The 20,134-nt window shown below is 48.6% G+C and overlaps 2 protein-coding genes and 1 pseudogene across 2 annotated transcripts; all 3 read left to right on the top strand.

Annotated features, from left to right (window-relative positions):
- The first annotated feature begins 3,093 nt into the window (after window positions 1-3,093).
- Window positions 3,094-9,501, top strand: LOC119312673 (flap endonuclease 1-B-like). The gene is made up of 17 exons (XM_037588421.1): window positions 3,094-3,262; window positions 3,365-3,481; window positions 4,037-4,095; window positions 4,249-4,308; window positions 4,401-4,454; window positions 4,542-4,590; window positions 4,699-4,746; window positions 4,952-5,017; window positions 5,705-5,755; window positions 5,842-5,961; window positions 6,031-6,115; window positions 6,569-6,647; window positions 7,375-7,483; window positions 7,554-7,610; window positions 7,718-7,767; window positions 7,849-7,897; window positions 9,083-9,501. The coding sequence occupies exons 1-17, from the start codon at window positions 3,251-3,253 to the stop codon at window positions 9,254-9,256; spliced, it is 1,239 nt and encodes a 412-aa protein (XP_037444318.1). The 5' UTR covers window positions 3,094-3,250; the 3' UTR covers window positions 9,257-9,501.
- Window positions 9,502-9,679: 178 nt separating this feature from the next.
- On the top strand, window positions 9,680-12,916 carry LOC119312675. Its single transcript, XM_037588422.1, has 9 exons — window positions 9,680-9,958; window positions 10,050-10,351; window positions 10,968-11,077; window positions 11,179-11,244; window positions 11,344-11,441; window positions 11,526-11,651; window positions 11,740-12,030; window positions 12,125-12,190; window positions 12,281-12,916. The coding sequence occupies exons 3-9, from the start codon at window positions 11,026-11,028 to the stop codon at window positions 12,434-12,436; spliced, it is 855 nt and encodes a 284-aa protein (XP_037444319.1). The 5' UTR covers window positions 9,680-9,958; window positions 10,050-10,351; window positions 10,968-11,025; the 3' UTR covers window positions 12,437-12,916.
- A 2,391-nt stretch (window positions 12,917-15,307) lies between these two features.
- LOC119310548 overlaps window positions 15,308-20,134 on the top strand; it is a 6,614-nt pseudogene continuing 1,787 nt past the window's right edge.

Here is a 20,134-nt window from a genome sequence, read left to right on the forward strand (position 1 = left end):
AATGTTTAGTATCGTAAAATACCAGCAAACGAAAAAGAATTAAAATGAAAACACAAAATTAAATAAAAAAGAAATCATAAAACTAAAAACCCCCCAAACCTTATAGTACCGGTTGGTATTACCAAGCGGTACTAAAGGGCTCCAGCGCCCTGGAGCTGGCTCGTGCCACGTGGTTGCCCTTTACCACCGGTTCGTGCTGAACCGGTACTAAAGGGGGAGGGGGGCTTTAGTGCCCACACTTTAGTGCCGGTTATGGAACCGGCACTAAAGGGCCTTACGAACCGGTGCTATTGCCCGGTTCTGCACTAGTGATGCCACCCTTGATCTAGAGAATGTGAAAACTTGGCTAACATATCGGCGTAGCTATTAACAGCTCGGCCTTCAAAGAAAGACATACAATTAAATAGTTGAGACCTACTCCCTCCGTTCCAAAATAGATGACTCAACTTTATACTAACTGTAGTATAAAGTTGGATCATCTATTTTGGAATGTAGGGAATACTATTAATCTTCTTTTTTGAATTGTTTGGATTGCTTACCACTTGTGTCACGTGGTTTCTATTAATCTCCCTGATAATATTCCCATGTGCTCCAGTCAACTGATAAAAGACATCCAAAAGGCATCATATCAACTCTTTTGATCTCTACTCCTAATGGAGCAGTTGGTAGTCTCGCTTTCAGGTTTTTTTTCGTCCCACCTCACCCGGTTTTTTTTGGTACTTCTTTGGTACTTCCTCCCACCTCCCACCCGTTTCATTTCGCTGGTTTTTTTCGTCCCTCCCCTACCCCACCGGTTTAGTTTCGCGTCACCCTCTCACACAATGAAAAAAATCTTAACGGATCATAACTTTCCATGCGTCACCCTCCCATCAATGCAATTTGATTTAGGAAACATATAATAAATTTTAAGGAAACAAATAACAGACTTTAAAGAAAAATCCAATTTTAAGGAAACAAATCAATCGATCCATCCAAATCAAACGATCCATCTCATCAATGCAATTTGCTTTAGAAAACATATAATGGATGTGAAGGAAACAAATAATAGACTATCTAAATTAATCGATCCATCCCATCAATACAATTTGATTTAGGAAACATATAATAAATTTTAAGGAAACAAATAACAGACTTAAAAAAAAATCCAATTTTAAGAAAACAAATCAATCGATCCATCCAAATCAAATGATCCATCTCATCAATGCAATTTGCTTTAGGAAACATATAATGGATGTGAAGGAAACAAATAATAGACTATCCAAATCAATCGATCCATCCCATCAATGCAATTTGATTTAGGAAACATATAATAAATTTTAAGAAAACAAATAACAGACTTTAAAGAAAAATCCAATTAACTAATCTCTACTCTTAAAGGCCCCTCGATTGATTTTTGTCCCTCGCTTCCTTTCCCAGCACTTATACAATGGAAGGAATTATAATCCACCTATTTGTTCTCCTATATATCCGTGCAGGCAACACAACATAAAGCGGTGAAAAAAACACTCACCTCGCACGTCCCCCTGCCTGCAATCCCGAAACGCCGCCATCGCTCCAGGCTCCAGCCTCCGCCGTCCTACATCTTGCCCCTCTCCAACCTCAGAGACCTCCGCCACCGCCGCCATCTCAGAACCCCAGTTCAGGGCAGGACTCAGAGAGGGTGTGGCTGTGGACGACGCTGCCGCCGTCGCAGAACCCTAGGGCAGGGCGTGGTCGCGTTGCGGGCAGCGCGAGCGGCCATGCGTCTCCCCCGTCAGGCTGTCCTCGGCAGGAACTCGGGACCTCCTCCTGACAGAGCTAAGGCCCTCCGAGGTCCAAGTCGCTGTGCGGCGTGCACAGTAATCTCCCCGGCTTACTCTGTCTTCACGTCAATGCTCATGTGCTCCGACCCTCCCCGACCCCTCCCAGCAAGCAGCAGAGTCTCTCGGGTTCGAGCTCCACCGGGCCGCCGGCGGCGGCGTCCATGTTCGTTGGGCGGAGCACAACGCTAGGTTTGAAATTCACCATGATGCTACTGATGAGGCTCTCCTTCTCCTTTGTTTCGTCTGGGTTTTTTCGTCCCCCCTCCCACCACCCCATCTCGTCTGGATTTGAAATCAATAAGAGCAGCACAAAGTCTAGGTCCCTGTCTCGGTGGCAGATGGAAGGAGAAGAAGGATTGATATGTATGAGAATATTAATATTGAACTCTTAAAGTTAATGTGGCCCCGTTGCAACGCACGGGCGTTCTTCTAGTATATATAGGAAGTTATTAACCCTTCAAAAAAAAAGATGGATAGATACTACAGGGAGATGCAAAAGTTTGTCTGGCTTCTGCATATCCCGCTAAGATAGCTGCTGCACGCTCGACGAAAAAACAAACAAGGAAGGATTGACCTAGCGATTTCATTCGCGCGAACCTCTTTCCCTTTAATTCACCCTTGCAACGAGGCGCCGTCTCCTCTTCCCTCCCTCTCGTTGGTGCTACTATCGGCCGCCTCTCATGGATCGACCTAGCATCCAACGCCTCCCCACGCTTCTCTCCCGCTCTCACCGTCTTCCTCTCCCTATAAATCTCGATCCAGTCCCTCCTCAACGCGTTCCCACATCCTCTCCATATCCTCACCTCGCGCACATCTACAACGCATGCACACACGGAGACCCAAAGCCGTACCACACGGTTCCGGCTAGCATCTCCCGTCCTTCTCGGTGAGCTCCCTTCCACCCTATCCCCTACCCCCTTTCCCTTCGTTTTTAAACCGATTTGGATAGATTTGTGTGCTGTGAGTTTTGTGAACTTATTTGTATGATCTGTTTCAGCTGATGGATATGCTGGCAGCCAGCATGGCTGCCGTGGCGAGTACTATGCGCATGCCAGAGGAGGTCCTGGGTGGAGGCGTTCCGAGAGAGGAAACACTTTGAGAAGGAGCCAACGACGGATTGGTCAGAGGAGGAGCGGGCAGCAGCATCGGTACGTTACACCAAACACAAGCTTTAGAGACATGTCCATATGACTAGCAATAGACGTGAGCTAGTTGTAGGTTGTACATGGGCCGGGCCTACGAACAAGAGCTAAAATCTTCCAGGCCTATTTAGAGTGACAGGCGAATGGTGGTTTCTAGCCGTCGTCTTCCTCTTGAAAAAAAAGAAAGAAGAGAGAGGCCCAAAAATCTATTATCCACTTCACCGGCGGCGGGAAGAGGGTCTTGGGCAAGCAGCGGCGGGAGCGGAGACGGTCGGAGGTTGCTCGCCGCCGGCCGCCGCCGACGCAATGGGAATCAAGGTACTCTCCTCCAGCGGGTTTCTGGTTCGCGGCTCCCGTTTTCGCTTGATTGTGGCCTCTCCGTCCCTCACTCTCTCTCCGTCTCTGCGCTCCGCGCGCTAGGGTTTGACGAAGCTGCTGGCGGAACACGCGCCGAGGGCCGCGGTGAAGCGGCGCGTGGAGGACTACCGGGGCCGCGTCATCGCCATCGACGCCAGCCTCAGCATCTACCAGTTCCTGGTGAGTCGCCGTCGTTCGCCGCCTCCCTCCCGTATGTCCTGTGCGGATTGTACTCGTGCAATCGGATTGGTTCGGAGATGCTATTCCTCCACTCCGGGGAATGGTTTTGCTTCATGCTTGCTGCCGTTGGGAGATTGATTGCGCTTGGGCTGGTTGGTTCACATGGGAGCATTGTGCGTGCCATGACGCCTGCCAAAAGTTTGAGCATATGCCAACACAGTTTTCATCTGGTTTTTTGTGTGTCGCTAGTAGCAAAATTGCAGTGTTGAGAATGTAAATTAACAAATACAGTAAAAAAAAATCTTGTATGCAATGCAGTTACCAGGTGCAAGCTTTCCATATGTCAGACAAAAAGGGGATGCTTATAATACTGTTAGTCTTAGCATGTTTACAAAATTGGTTTCTTATTGGTAAAACTTATAGAATTCGCTGGTAAACTATTCCCCATTTGCGTTACTCCTTTGTTTATTGTATTTTAGGAGCATTTGCCAAACCATGTGGTTAGGCCATCTGCTTGCCTCATCTGCTGTATAATACTGATTCCCATTTCTCTAGGTTGTGGTGGGAAGGAAAGGAACAGAAGTTCTGACTAATGAGGCCGGTGAAGTCACAAGGCAAGCAGAAATTGTCTGCCCATCATTTTTTTATCTGAAATGTTATTGAAGTCATGATGTTTATTATGTACTCCCTCCGTTCCGATTTACTCGTCGTGGTTTTAGTTCAAATTTGAGTAGCTCATATGATTTATTTTTATTTCTAAATTGCAGTCATCTGCAAGGCATGTTGAACCGGACTGTAAGATTGCTTGAAGCAGGAATAAAACCTGTGTAAGTTTGATCCAGTTCTGTGGCCGGTTGGTCGCTGTTCATTTCTTGCTTACTGACACTGACAGGGGTTAGCTGCTGAACGTTTATGCCAGGTTTGTGTTTGATGGTGAGCCACCTGACCTGAAGAAAAAGGAACTAGCTAAGAGGTATACAGTGAACCATTCCATTGCTTCCATTCTTTACTCTAATTGTTGTCTCAACACATGCTTTGACATATGTTTGCTGCTTATTAGGTCTTTGAAGAGGGATGATGCTTCGAAAGATCTTCATAGTGCTATTGAGGTCACTTGCTCCTTGCCGTAGTTCGAGAATGTCCAACCCTCTTCCTTAGTCGTCATGCTTCTGTATTTGTTGTGTTGTTGGACCTCTGAGGTGGCAATTGCATTGCAGGTTGGAGATGAAGATTCAGTTGAAAAATTTAGCAAAAGGACTGTGAAGGTAATTGTCCTACAATTTGGGGAAGGACTGAAGGAGGCAATAATTTCGTGTGTATATGTGTAGATTTAATTCGGATAAAGTACCCTTAACATTCATTCTGCCAGTTTGAGCTTTGTCTGCAAACTCAATATCATTCTTTACCATGTTCTGAAGTGGTTCCAGTTTCCAAGCACATGATAAGGTTTTTTGTTCCTTCTCTTTCCAGATCACAAAAGAACACAACGATGGCTGTAAGAGGCTGTTAAGATTGATGGGTGTCCCTATAGTTGAGGTATCGTTAATGCTTTAATCCATTGGTTGCTTCAAATATTTTTGTACATTGTAGTCGCAGATGAGTTACTTTCCTCATTGATGTGCTTTTTCAACCGAGGAGATTTAATGGAGCATTCAGAATCTTTTGCACATAAAGAAGTAATCACCAGGTTTTCACTTAAGAGAAAAGAATCACCCTGCTTGGGAGGCCTCAAATCTAAGTTCTCTTAAATGTGGGCTGATAATGTTTTCTCAGTCAAGTGTAGGATTCTAAGTTTTAAGCCTAGAAACTGTCAGCTTGCAAGCCTCCGCAAAATGTGAAGCCTTGAGCAATGAACCAGTGCCCTGCTTGTCTCTATCTTTTTTGTGTGGAGGTGGGTGTGTGGGTGTGGGTGGAGATATCTGTTTGGTGTTCTCTTAACCTTGTCTATTCAGGTCAGCTTAGGCGTAAAAGAAAGGCTTGACCTTAGGATAGAAAAAATGGGACATTGGAGTGATACTTTGGCAATCAACAGATGTTTCCTGTGATTTAGGAAATATCACGAAAGGAAAACAAACTGGATTAGGCTGTGCTTCTCATGGAGTGAAATTCTTCTAAATGAACAGCATGCAGTTTCATGGCAAAGATGCAAGCACATTAGCTGGCATTCATGAGCTTTACTGTTGTATGTATATACCTAATCACTTTATCTGAATAATTATGCAGGCACCAGGTGAGGCAGAAGCACAGTGCGCATCACTTTGTAAGAACCATAAGGTGCAACATACAAACGACTTTGTAAGAGCTCTGTATCTTCATTACCCAAGTAGCATGACTTAACTGTAATTTATTGTGAGTGCCAGGCATATGCTGTCGCTTCAGAGGATATGGACACACTGACTTTCGGTGCTCCAAGGTTTCTTCGCCATGTAACTGACCTTAGTTTTAAGAAATCTCCTGTAACAGAGTTTGAAGTGCCAAAGGTAAATACTTCTAGTTTTTATCTATTGTTTTTCATCCGAGTATCATGGCTACTCTTCACTATTTGACAGGTTTTGGAGGAACTTGGACTCACAATGGATCAGTTCATCGACTTATGTATCCTTAGTGGATGTGACTACTGCGAGAATATTAAAGGTGTACCTGCATCATATGTTTTCTTACACACTTCTGATATTAGATTGAGTCCACAATATGATGTAGCACTTCATGATTGTTTAAAAGTTGTGCAGCTCTGAAAATGTTAAAGCTGTTTCTCTCTTTATTAGTTGCTCATGTCATGCATGGACACAATATACTGAATTCCAAGTCTAGCTTCAGCAGAACTGTGGAAGTGTAACATCTCAGGCTTCAGATTCATAATACATTGTTTGCGTTCACCATATATGATTTAAAATGTATGCTCCTGCTAACTAAAAAGTGAATTAATGTCAATTGAATTTTGGTTTTGCTTATAGTGCAGCGAAATTGGGTGCTGTTTATGTCGTTTCCATTTTTGAATCTTGACAAATCTTCCTTATACATTAACAAAATGGGTCCAAAATCCACAACCATTTTAATGTTTGTCAGACTTTGGTCTTGGTTGAATAGGTATTGGGGGACAAAGAGCCTTGAAACTCATACGTCAGCATGGTTGCATAGAAGAAGTTGTGCAAAATCTTCACAAGAGGTATGCTTATCCTGGCTAGTGTTTTATGTTGGCAGCAAAGTATTAAGACACTCTTTTTGCAGTCCATCTATTAAATTGTGCAATCAAACTCCTCATTGAGAAAACTATGTAATTGAACACCAGGCACACATTTTGAATGGTAACAATGATGTTTCAATGTTGTTTTTTCATCTGGGCATGCTAAAACACTGATACGCCCTTTCAATGTAACCATCTGGCCACTGTGTCCATTAGCATACATCCTAAACAGCTTCTGTCACCATCCTGCACTCTTGAAGTACTCCTGTTGCCATTTCGCGGTGCTTCATGAGCTATGTTCTGGTGCTATGCTACTGTGGTGTTCCTGCACATGTCATGCCACTGTATGCTCCTGTGCTGCTGTTCTCTCTGACCCTGCCTTCTGCTGCTTGCATCCAACCCCAGATTCATGGCGTCAATGGGGGCTGATTTGTCTGGTGTCTTGCATGTCTTGACTTTTGATGACTAGTTTGTGATGAATCCACTGTAGTTTTTTATATAACATAACATTTCAGTGGGCAATTATTTATTACTCCCGATGTCAAGGTGGTAGTTAATTCTCAGTTATGTCGAGGCACTGAAATTTAAATTTTGACCAGAAATTTGAATTCCTTGGGCTTTGCAGTAGACAACTATGTCTAGTTTTGATGAGGTACTCCAAGTAATCTAAAATGTTAGGTCTTACTTAACACACTCATATGTTCCATAGGTACACTGTTCCAGAAGATTGGCCTTACCAGGAAGTTCGAACCTTGTTTAAGCAACCTAATGTTTGTACAGAAATTCCAGATTTCCAGTGGGCCTCAGTAGACAAAGAGGTTATGCTTGATAACTCATATCATACGGCCCATGTTTTTCCACAAACTGATAGTTGCTTTCTATTTCCAGGGCCTTTTGGATTTCCTGGCATTTGAAAACAGTTTCAGTTCTGATCGAGTGGAAAAGGCATGAATGCATCTTTATTTCATCTGAGCACTCTTATTTAATCTCGTGTAATTTGAATTATAAAATTGTTGATTTGTTGACACAATGTTTGTATCTTTATTCATTAGGCAGTAGAAAAGATAAAGGCTGCTAACGATAAATATTCCCCAGCAGGGCGGTAAGTGTAATCTCCCTTGTATCTCATGGATAAACTCATAAATATTGATGCACCTATAAGATAATATTTTTATTGTATCAGAGCGAAGCTTTTGACACCAGTAGCTAACCTATCAGGATCTACAGAGAAGGTGTGGTGCTAGTCCCCTAGACTTATTATTTGTCTCACATTGTTCAAGTTGACATCCCTTCCTTCTTAGTAGGGTAGTTTCATATTTTTTACAGAAAAAATAATGCATCATAAATCTCTCTCTCTCTCTCTCTCTCATACTCCCTCCGTCCGGAAATACTTGTCGAAGAAATGCATAAAAATGAATGTATCTAGAACTAAAATACATCTAGATACATCTATTCCTCCGACGAGTATTTCCGGACGGAGGGAGTACAATATTACGTGCTGCTTAATTTCTACAGTCCGTGGAAGTTACCATTGGATGTGTCCATTATGAATGGTTTTATGAAAACTTGTCGGCAAATTAGTTTGAGCAACTGCTTCATCCCTTTTTGTTTCCTTCCTTGCGGTCCATTATTATTTGCGTTCAAGTGAGCCCTCTCTGTAGATGGACTCGCGGCACAGTGAAACAGGTGTTCATGAATGGGGCAAATACCGCTCGGGGTGAGCAAGCCCATGAAGATGGGATACTATAATACAGAGAAATGTACCATTAACTGAGGGTGAAAAGTTTCGATGGGAGAAGCTAAATTCTTCTTGCTTGTGTAATAAGATGTCCTTTTGAAACCGAAACCATAACAAGTGTTGAGCCTCTTTTATCTAGTGTCCCAAACAATAATAGCCAATTCAGACTCATCTATATCTGCTAACACACTTTAGAATTGAACAATTGATCCCGCAAATTTTGTTTTTGTTTGAACAATTGAAGGCTAACAATTAAATGCCACGCAAAGTAACAAATAGTGCAGACAAAATGTATCTATCCGTGTATTGGACTCCGCTCACACGTGCGGTCTTCGTATCCACGATCCCATGTGGTTAACCTGCTGTGCACTGGCCTGGCTTACCCACACAGATGCATGTAGCCAACTCCATGACACGTCGCAGATTATTTATGCAACTTTGATGGACACAAGTTCTCAGTTGGTAGATTGTCTCTTCAGATATTTGATTGTCAATGGGGCCTGATTTGTCCGAGTGTTGGATTATTACCTAATTTTCTTTCTGATTTTTCTGGGCATGTTTTGAATTTTATCTGGTTGGATAGGAATATATCAATATACAGTCGTGTACAATTCTGAAAACCAAGAAACACTATAATGTTGATCCTTATCTTATCCGTTCGTATTTTACTGGATAACAGGAATCCAAGTGCGTTTTAGGTGCTTCAGGACAAGGTCTGAGGAGCAGGACTGCTGTACAAGTATGCAGTAGCTCAAGCTCTGGTTTCAGATATGGTAGTTCTAGTTCAAAGCCATTGGTGCTGGGAAGGCAATCAGGAGTTCATGTGAAGCCTCCCACCTTTTCCTTCATCTAATTCTGGAGTTGCTTTGGTTCTCAAGATTACCTAGCGAAGTTGTGACCAAGCTACAGGAAGAATAGATGGCCACTTGGAATGTGTCAAGTGAATGCTATGGTTGTAATTTAGGCTTGTCTTGTAATCTAGAAAATTAGTTTCAATGCTTCAACTTATTCACATCTAACGCTGCTTCCTGCTAGAGTATCCCATGGTGACCGGCAAGTATTTGGTCGCCTTTTGGCTATAATATGGAAAATTGCCAATGCTCCAGTGTTTTTCGCTGAAAAAAATATACTTTTACTCCTTGCATTATCTCGAACTGGAGTAAATGTTTTGTTCAAACGCGAGCTATGTTGATCATATAGGTTTTCAGATTCTGCACGATCTTTTCATGGAGCATAGAGGTTGTACATTAGCCTTCCATGCTCATGATATTCAGGAAATCGAGAAGTATCATTTGAACCGCAAAACTGGAACGTACCTCTGATGTTGGCTGTTCCATTTGGGTTATTATTGGATTCTTAACAAGTGGAGCCTTGGACTGATGACATCCATGCCATTTGGTTATGCCACATGATATGCTCAAATATGTGTTAAGTTGGGGTCTTGGAGTTGTCTGATTCGCCATATCTTATATTCTGCATGACTTCAACATTGGCGGCTGGGAAACAACAACACTTGGAAGTGTACCAATCACCGCCAAGTGGATATATTCCTCATGTATGCAAAATTCCAGGGTATTTGATACAGATGCTGTAATATTCTCTGGTTCTTCCAGCTCTTGCTAAATATTCTCATGCCACTTTTGTAGGAACCAGGATGCGGTTCTGGCTTGTGGGCACATGAGAGCCTGGAGATTTGAACACTAGCCTGTTTTCTTCTGTAGGAAAATGGCATCCTTGACTTGATGGAAAGTTGGAGACAGACATCAAATTGGCTGTGGATCATTCCGAATGTTGGATATCATGCCATCAGTCTATCAAAGCATCTGTGTATTTGTTCTGTTCTGTCTGTTGCCAACTTGGGCTGCTGCTATAAGTATAGCACCAAATCCACCAGGCTCAACATCATTCATTGCCTCATTACAAGCCTTCCAGTGTTCATTGTCACGAGGTAACTAACTCTCTTGTTGTCATCTCCAATCTTTTGGCTTTCTGCAAATATTTTTATTTTCTTTTTCGTGTTTGCTGGAGTCAGTATAGGTTTGGACTAATCATATTGGATTGAGGTGTCATGGTAGACGTATTACCACATAGTTAATATCAGAAATTCAGAATATGCCTTTCATTGGGTGGGAATATTGGCGAGATGTAATTTACAATGTTTGTATCAGATGTTAGTACCAAAGTTCAGCCATTAAAATATTTTTGCTGAGTTGTCTGATTTCAGAACCAAGAGAATGTGGACAAGGGTTCAGCATGAGCATTAAGTTTCCTATCATGTTTCCTATCACACTGGATTACTGAAGTTTACAGTTTGGCTGCTTCAGTTTGATTGTTTGTATGGAAACACTTGTTTTGCCTGCCGTGCTTGTTTTGTACTCCCTCCGTTCGGAATTACTTGTTGCGGAAATGGATGTATATAGACGTATTTTAGTTCTAGACACATCCATTTTCGAGACAAGTAATTCCGAACGGAGGGAGTATGTGGTATACTACAGAATTTATTTTAGTTAATCTCCTGGGGACTATGTTGTTATGTTCTCATGAACTGCTTATTGTTCTTTCAGGTTGCTGTCTGATTGGTGTGATTTCATTTAGCAACTGCCTTGCTTTTGACTATAGAAGATGGCTGCTATTGTTGAAGGTCCCACTCCTAAGTATGAGTGCTTGCTATTTGGTACGTACCGTGCTTTTATAAATCTGAAGAGTTGTTTGTTTAAATTATTTGTTATTGTTTTGTACACTCCAGTAAAAGCTGTTCACTATTTGCGATTGCAGATTTGGATGATACACTGTATCCTCTTAGTGCTGGCATCAATCTTGCTTGCCGCAAAAATATTCAAGGTGTGAATAATAAGTCATTTTTTAGTATCTTCCTGCTTTATGGATCTTTATGTTTTCATAAATGATTGGAGAGACTAACATTGAAATTTTGGCTACCAGATTACATGCGTGACCATCTGCGAATTGAAGAAAGCCAAATTGCAGAGATGTGCCTGGAACTTTATAGGGAATATGGCACCACAATGGCTGGTCTTAAGGTACAATTTGTATCCAGTTATTATTTTTAGCAGAAGAGCTTATGTTTTTTGGCCCGTAATCATACGAATGTTAGTTCTCTGCAGGCATTAGGTTACGAGTTTGAAAACGATGAATTTCATTCAAATGTTCATGGTAGACTGCCATATGACAATCTGAGGCCTGACTCTGTTTTGAGGACCCTTCTACTTTCCATTCCACAAAGAAAAATAGTAAGCGAATTTGCCAAAGTTTATTTGCTCTTCTAATCATTACACCTTGCATTAGCAATTACTAATTTGGAGAACTTGCTTGTTGCAGATATTTACAAACTCGGACAAGGTTCACGCGGAAGAGGTTCTGCGCAGGCTGGGTTTGCAGGACTGCTTTGAGGGTGTGATATGCTTCGAGACATTGAATCCACCAGCCATGACGAGCAATGGCCTATGCAAGTCCCAGGAGGATCCTATGGCGCTCTCTGGTGAACCATCTTCCGACTTGGACGATCTCTACGGATCGGATGGCAGACCAAAATCACCCATCCTGTGCAAACCCACTATTGAATCAATGGAAGCCGCAATTCAGATAGCAAATGTTGATCCTAAGAAGACAGTATGAGCAATCCCTCTTTCATACATGAACAAGAACACTCCTAACCGGCAATGAAAACCTGATAGTTTGCTACTTTGCGACTTCCACTTTGTAGATCTTCTTTGATGACAGCACCAGGAATATCGCTACCGGAAAGGCTGCAGGCTTCCACACCGTGATTGTAAGATTGCGTCACACATAATTCCAAACTAGCCCTGCTTCCAAGTCCGGGGTCAATGTTACAGCTGTAACTCTTGTGAATTTGCTGCAGGTTGGTAGGTCAACACTCGTTCCAGGGGCTGATCATGCACTGGAGAGCATCCACAACATCAAGGAGGCGTTGCCCGAGATATGGGAAGTCCACGACTGGTCAGAATTTGACGCTGTTCCTGCTTCTGCCGCGGTAGAAACATCGGTTATTGCTTGACGTCGTGTTCCCAATGGATTGGCTACCATCGGAGAATGGAATGTTGTATCACAGGTACCAAGCATGGACCTATTTAGTAAAAAGTAGCATTGTATTCTCGACCTTCATGCGCTGATACACCTCAGAAACGCTGCCTCCCCTGTGCAGGGTGAAAAAGGTACTCCCTCCGTCCGGAAAAGCTTGTCTCAAGCTTGTTCCTCAAATGGATGTATCTAGCACTAACTTGGTGCTAGATACATCCATTTGAGGGACAAGCTTTTTGGACGGAGGGAATACCAAAGTATCCCGAAAAAGCACAAGAGTAAACATATATTATCATATGGGCAATAAACTTGAATGTCAATAAACACTTTTTTGTTTGTTGCAAAACCCACTTATTGACTACACTCCTTGTGTACTTGCTTGCATGTAATGCTATCTTGAAACAAATGCCTCAACGGTTAAAGGGAACATGGGAGTCATAGTGGCCATCTTCTCTCCGTCAAGAAAAGTAAGGGGAAATTTATATCTGGTAAATCAACACTTCGATGACAATACATCAAGACCATCCTACATATTTGCTAACAGTTTGCTAAATATGAAAGACACTAAGGAAACTAGATATAGTTTCAAAACAAATAGCATGAGACATGACCAAATGCAGAGCTAACAAATAGTTGCATCTCCCGTACGGAAAGCATTCTGTGGGATATTCTAGCTAGATTCCAGCACGTTAAGCAAGAGATGAGAAAGAGTATACAGCTTGCATCCTCTCCACAGATGATATTACATTCTTGCCGCGCCAAGGAGAATTTCTTGCCTGGAAGAAACAAAGCCCGCATGATTTTGATCATGCCCGATAACCACTCCGACACGGCCACCTGCATCTAGGAGGTACGCCAAACCAGTTCACCATTACTGGGATAAATAAAGCAATCAACCGAAGGATACGCCAAACATATATTGCTGATATTCGTGACGTAACCTCCAATGTCACTTTATTTAGTGTCGTACGCCAATTTGATGGTCATTCTTTCAAGTACTGGCGCCCATCTGAATATCATTGTGATGAAATCAATCTCAGTACTGTCCCCTCTGAAGTTGTCGATTTCTACTTCTTCAAGGAGAGTCAAGGAGATACTTTGGCTCCTCCAGTTCTTGGGCTCATGACAATCACAATTTTCATGACATTGTGATGCTTGTGACATCTAGAACATGAAAACCGTTAGAATGTGTGTATTTTGAACTAGTATGTGTAAGCATCATGTTGAATTACCTCCGACCACCTTGATAGGTTAACCTTAAGCCTCTGCATAGCTGTTTCAATGTGATGCATCCCAAGGAGACACAACATCAATGGTCCAAAAGCATGCCCTGTTGTGCTGAGATTTACCTCCAATGTAGAAAAGTTGGTAATCGGAAGTTTCTTCATCTCATGCGCCAAGTTAAGCGGCACTACATACAAATAAGAATGATTCTGCAAAACATTTTAGCTATTAGGCATGGCACCTAAATTAGCTAATCCGACAAATCTAATAGATTGAGTGATGAGCACGAAGACGGATAAGAGACTTACATGAGCGGATATGTCCAAGATCAAGACATGAATGCAAGGGAGTTGTGAACGGGCGCCTTCTTGATTGTTGTTGTTGTTGTTGTTGTTGAGCACCCCATCTTTGTATTTGTAGCTCTCTCTCGTCACTAACCTCAGCCATCGGAGCAACCAAAAACCAAACAAAAGAGGCGCTTGTGTATAAAACCGTGATAATAAGACCTTCTCCACCATTGGCGACGAGATGGACATGTTTACTTCTGTGTCGGCCTGGACCTTCAGCTTCAGTTGCTTAAGCAGCGGAGTCACAATGTCAATGCTCCGGCATTCCTTGTCTCTATAAGCATCAAGGTCAAGCTCCTCTAGCGACGTCGAGTGGACTACGACGTTGTGTGTATGATTATCCGTGATCACCTTGAGAACACGCAGGCGGGGACATCGGGTGACCAATGTGGCAAGGTCGACGATGGTGCAACCCTCGAGGGACAGCCTCTCGAGGGCGGGGAACTCGACCGCCGGTAGCAGTGTGAAGCGGACAGAGTACAAGCTCATTTCGATCGCCGTGGTGCGACGGAAGCTGGGCAGGTCGACATTATAGCATTCATGGTAACTGTCGTCGGTGAGGACGAGCTCATGGGGAGAGAATCTTGCCATGGCACCGAGAAAGGAGGCGAAGCTAGCGGCGTCAATACTATACCTTCTACGAATAGTCGTGAAGTTGATGCGGAGGAGGGACACGACGAGGCCGAGAGCTGCAGACGCTTCAAGCGAGGCCAGCGCCGCTTCCAGCGAGTCGGGATCGGCGTCGCGAAAGGTGACGCTGAGCACACGTAGACGTGGGCAGCGGCTGATCATCGTGCCAAGGTCGACAATGTTGCCGGAGAGAGACAACCTCTCGAGCACGGGGAGCTGGTGGCTTGAGGCGGAGGTGACACGTGTCCAGCTCGATCGATGTGGCCCGGCGGAAGCACGGCATGGCGATCTCGACGGGACGTCCTGGTTTTACAGCGGAGGACTGCGGAAGGACCAAGACGAGCTCCTCCGGTGAGAGCCGCGCGGCGGCGCGCAGCAGCGACTTGGCGCGGATGTCGTCGGCCTTGCCCCACTCCTTGGACGGAAAAAACGGGAAACGGATGTCGAGAAGAGAAACGGCTGCGGGGAGAGCGACGCCGGCGAGCGCCGCTTCGATCTTGCCGGTGGGGACGTCGCGGAAGGTGAGATCGGGGAGGCGGGCCCAGAGGCCGCGCCACCGGCGCGAGAGGACGCCGGTGCGCGCGGCGTCGGGGGTGCTGCGCAGGCGCACGAGGATCTGGATGAGCATGTCTTCGGGGAGGGTGCTGATGCGGTCATCTCCACACACCGGGAGAGCTCCAGGCGGCGGCGGCGAGCGCCTGAGGCAAACGCTCGGTCGCACTTCCATCACGAACGAGAGCGAGAACATCTCCCTCCCACTCCGTGGAGAAAAGAAACTTGTACGCGTCGGCCCAGCCCAGTTTCCAAGCCCGGACATCCTTGTCACGGCCCATGCAGCAATCTGAGGCCCGACCCTGTTTGTTAAATTCTCTCAGGCATTAGGTTACGAGTTTGACAAGGATGAATTTCATTCAAATGTTCATGGTAGACTGCCATATGATAATCTGAGGCCCGACCTTGTTTTGAGGACCCTTCTGTACATTCCATTCCAAAGAGAGAAAATAGTACTCTCTCTGTTCACTTTTATAAGACCTCGAAGACATTTCAGACAATGTGCAAAACAACCTATTTTGAGTTGTCTAAAACGACTTACAAAAGTGAACGGAGGGAGTACGTGAATTTGCACAGTTTAGTTGTTCTTGTAATGCAAAACATAACACCCTACATGATCAATTGATTTGGAAAATAAACTCTGACAGTCTCATTATCCACCAAAACTTGGTTGTTAGCTTGTTGCAGATATTCAGAAACTCAGACAAGGTTCACGCGGAGGAGGTTCTGCGCAGGCTGGGTTTGCAGGATTGCTTCGAGGGCGTTATATGCTTTGAGACACTGAACCCACCAGACATGCCGGAGGATCTTATGGTGCTCTGGTAGGATCAAGTACTCTACCGGATCTAGGGCGTAGGTGGTAAGGGAAGGATGGAGGGAGACGTGGCGAGGATCGGGCGCGCCGGCGGCAGGGCACCGTCGCGGCTAGGAGAAGGGCGGCGGCTAGGGCTGTTGGCGGCTAGGGTTCCGGCTCCTCAGGGAGCCGGGCAATAGGAGATAATATTCTTCTTATTGCTTGCCTTCAAAAAGAGTCTTACAACCTATATTTATATCCTAGATAACTTGTAGAAGAATCAACCTAAGATAACTTGCCTAATCTGAAAATAAAAACTAAGATAACTTGCGGGCCTAAGCCGGCCGGCCATAACACTTCTCCCCGCCTGCACAAACAGCTCGTCCTCGAGCTGTAAGGTGGGGAAGCGCTTGCTTGAACTCTTCGAGGTAATCAACCAGCGTCAAACACCTTCTCGACATCTGGGGCGGCCAGGTCGGCGGCGACGGCGTCCTCCGGAATGTAGTCTGCCACCTCCAGGTAGAAGAGTCGCGGTCAGGCGTGGCCGGGCTTGTAGGGTTCGTCGCAGTTGAAGCACAACCCTTGGCGGCGACGCTCGAGTATCTCAGCTGGGGTGAGCCGGCGGAACGGGCGCCCCGCGGTCGCGGCGAGGGGTGCCGCAGAAACCTGCACAGGCCGACCCTGCGCGGAATCCGGTCCGGGTAGCGACCCAGCAGTCTGGGACGGTGATTCCTGCTGGATGGCCACCGCGCGGCGCTCGAATGCGCGGGCGTAATACATGGCCGACTGGAGATCCTGGGGTCCCCGAAGCTCCACGTCCACGCGGATATGGTCCGGTAGACTGCCCACAATAACTCGGCGCGCTGAGTTGCGGAGACGCCCGGCGCGTGGCACGCCAGGGCCTGGAAGCGGTCGGCGTAGTCCTGCACCGTGGATGTGAAGGGTAAGCGGCCGAGGGCCGCCAGTCGGCTCCCGCGGATAGGAGGCCCGAACCGGAGGAGACAGAGTTCCCGGAAGCGCTCCCATGGTGGCATGCCGCCCTCGTCCTGCTCGAGGGCGTAGTACCAGGTCTGCGTTGCGCCTCGAAGATGATAGGACGCGAGCCAGGTGCGATTCGAAGCGAGCGTCCGCTGCCCTCGAAAGAACTGCTCGCACTGGTTGAGCCAGTTGAGGGGGTCCTCCGTGCCCTCGTAGGTGGCGAAGTCCAGTTTGGCGAAGCGAGGGGGTGTCGGCCCGCCGTGCCCGGGGGCAGCCGTAGTTGCCGCCGGCGCGTATGCTGGGTCGGGAAGCGCCGGGGCGTAGTTCGCCGAGCTGGAGTGGTGATCAAACCGCAGGGAGGGCGTCGGGTGTTCCGGCGCCGTGGAGTAGACCGGCCCCGAAGACGAGCCGGTCGCCCAAGCAGGGATCGGCGATGGTGACGGTGGAAACTGCACCTAGTGCAGGGGCCGACCCGTAGCCCTAGGCGCGGGTGGTGGTACTGTCGATGGCGGCGGCGCCTGGTGGAGCTGCACCGGCGCCTGCGGCGTGGGGGCCGGCGGTGACGCCGGAAGAAGCTGCTGGGTCTGGCCCTGCTCCGAGGCGCCGGTGCCCAGGTTAGGGCTGGGCGGGGCCGGTGGAGGACCCTGCTCCGAGGCCGCTGGAAGGTAGGGCGCGACGGAGGACGGCGCGGCCGGCGCGGTCCAGGTGGGCCACTGCGGCCCCGTGGTGGCGAGAAGTGGCGGGGCTGCCGGCGCGATCTGCTGCGGCCACTGCGCCCAAGGCGGCGGTGCGGCCGCTGGGGCGGGGAGCGCCGGGTAGCCTCCGGTGACGGCCCCCGGTGCCGAGTACCACGGAAGCGCCTGCTGACCCGCGGCCATGGCTGGATGGAGTCCGGTGATGGCCCCCGGTGCCGAGTACCACGGAAGCGCCTGCTGACCCGCGGCCATGGCTGGATGGAGTGGTGGGGGCGGCCCGTACGGACCTGCCAGGTAGAGGCGGATCCCTTGAACCGCGGTGACGAGGTCGTTGAGGACGCCCGCCATGGCCTCCGGCGTGAACTGTTGCGGCTGCGGGGGAGGTGATGGCGGCGGCGAGTGTTGGACGGGGGCCTGTGGCTGCCCTTGGCCCGGCGTGGTGCCGGGTGCCGTTAGGACCGGCGCTGAGAGCGACGCAGTGGTGCCCGCCGAGAGCGAGGCCGTGACGCCCGGCGCAGAGGCGGTGGTGGTGGAGGAGTTGGCGAGCAGCGGTGGTGGTGGCGGTGGAATTGGCGGAGACATGGTCGAAACCCGGTTACCTGATACCAAATTGGTAGGATCAAGTACTCTACCTGGTCTAGGGCGTAGGTGGTAAGGGAAGGATGGAGGGAGACGTGGCGAGGATCGGGCGCGCCGGCGGCAGGGCGCCGTCGCGGCTAGGAGAAGGGCGGCGGCTAGGGCTGTTGGCGGCTAGGGTTCCGGCTCCTCAGGGAGCCGGGCAATAGGAGATAATATTCTTCTTATTGCTTGCCTTCAAAAAGAGTCTTACAACCTATATTTATATCCTAGATAACTTGTAGAAGAATCAACCTAAGATAACTTGCCTAATCTGAAAATAAAAACTAAGATAACTTGCGGGCCTAAGCCGGCCGGCCATAACACTTCTCCCCGCCTGCACAAACAGCTCGTCCTCGAGCTGTAAGGTGGGGAAGCGCTTGCTTGAACTCTTCGAGGTAATCAACCAGCGTCAAACACCTTCTCGACATCTGGGGCGGCCAGGTCGGCGGCGACGGCGTCCTCCGGAATGTAGTCTGCCACCTCCAGGTAGAAGAGTCGCGGGCAGGCGTGGCCGGGCTTGTAGGGTTCGTCGCAGTTGAAGCACAACCCTTGGCGGCGACGCTCGAGTATCTCAGCTGGGGTGAGCCGGCGGAACGGGCGCCCCGCGGTCGCGGCGAGGGGTGCCGCAGAAGCCTGCACAGGCCGACCCTGCGCGGAATCCGGTCCGGGTAGCGACCCAACAGTCTGGGACGGTGATTCCTGCTGGATGGCCACCGCGCGGCGCTCGAATGCGCGGGCGTAATACATGGCCGACTGGAGATCCTGGGGTCCCCGAAGCTCCACGTCCACGCGGATATGGTCCGGTAGACTGCCCACAAATAACTCGGCGCGCTGAGTTGCGGAGACGCCCGGCGCGTGGCACGCCAGGGCCTGGAAGCGGTCGGCGTAGTCCTGCACCGTGGATGTGAAGGGTAAGCGGCCGAGGGCCGCCAGTCGGCTCCCGCGGATAGGAGGCCCGAACCGGAGGAGACAGAGTTCCCGGAAGCGCTCCCATGGTGGCATGCCGCCCTCGTCCTGCTCGAGGGCGTAGTACCAGGTCTGCGTTGCGCCTCGAAGATGATAGGACGCGAGCCAGGTGCGATCCGAAGCGAGCGTCCGCTGCCCTCGAAAGAACTGCTCGCACTGGTTGAGCCAGTTGAGGGGGTCCTCCGTGCCCTCGTAGGTGGCGAAGTCCAGTTTGGCGAAGCGAGGGGGTGTCGGCCCGCCGTGCCCGGGGGCAGCCGTAGTTGCCGCCGGCGCGTATGCTGGGTCGGGAAGCGTCGGGGCGTAGTTCGCCGAGCTGGAGTGGTGATCAAACCGCAGGGAGGGCGTCGGGTGTTCCGGCGCCGTGGAGTAGACCGACCCCGAAGACGAGCCGGTCGCCCAAGCAGGGATCGGCGATGGTGACGGTGGAAACTGCACCTAGTGCAGGGGCCGACCCGTAGCCCTAGGCGCGGGTGGTGGTACTGTCGATGGCGGCGGCGCCTGGTGGAGCTGCACCGGCGCCTGCGGCGTGGGGGCCGGCGGTGACGCCGGAAGAAGCTGCTGGGTCTGGCGCTGCTCCGAGGCGCCGGTGCCCAGGTTAGGGCTGGGCGGGGCCAGTGGAGGACCCTGCTCCGAGGCTGCTGGAAGGTAGGGCGCGACGGGGGACGGCGCGGCCGGCGCGGTCCAGGTGGGCCACTGCGGCCCCGTGGTGGCGAGAAGTGGCGGGGCTGCCGGCGCGATCTGCGGCAGCCACTGCGCCCAAGGCGGCGGTGCGGCCGCTGGGGCGGGGAGCACCGGGTAGCCTCCGGTGACGGCCCCCGGTGCCGAGTACCACGGAAGCGCCTGCTGACCCGCGGCCATGGCTGGATGGAGTC

This window comes from Triticum dicoccoides, chromosome 5B (assembly GCF_002162155.2).
Source record: "Triticum dicoccoides isolate Atlit2015 ecotype Zavitan chromosome 5B, WEW_v2.0, whole genome shotgun sequence".
Lineage (NCBI taxonomy): Eukaryota > Viridiplantae > Streptophyta > Magnoliopsida > Poales > Poaceae > Triticum > Triticum dicoccoides.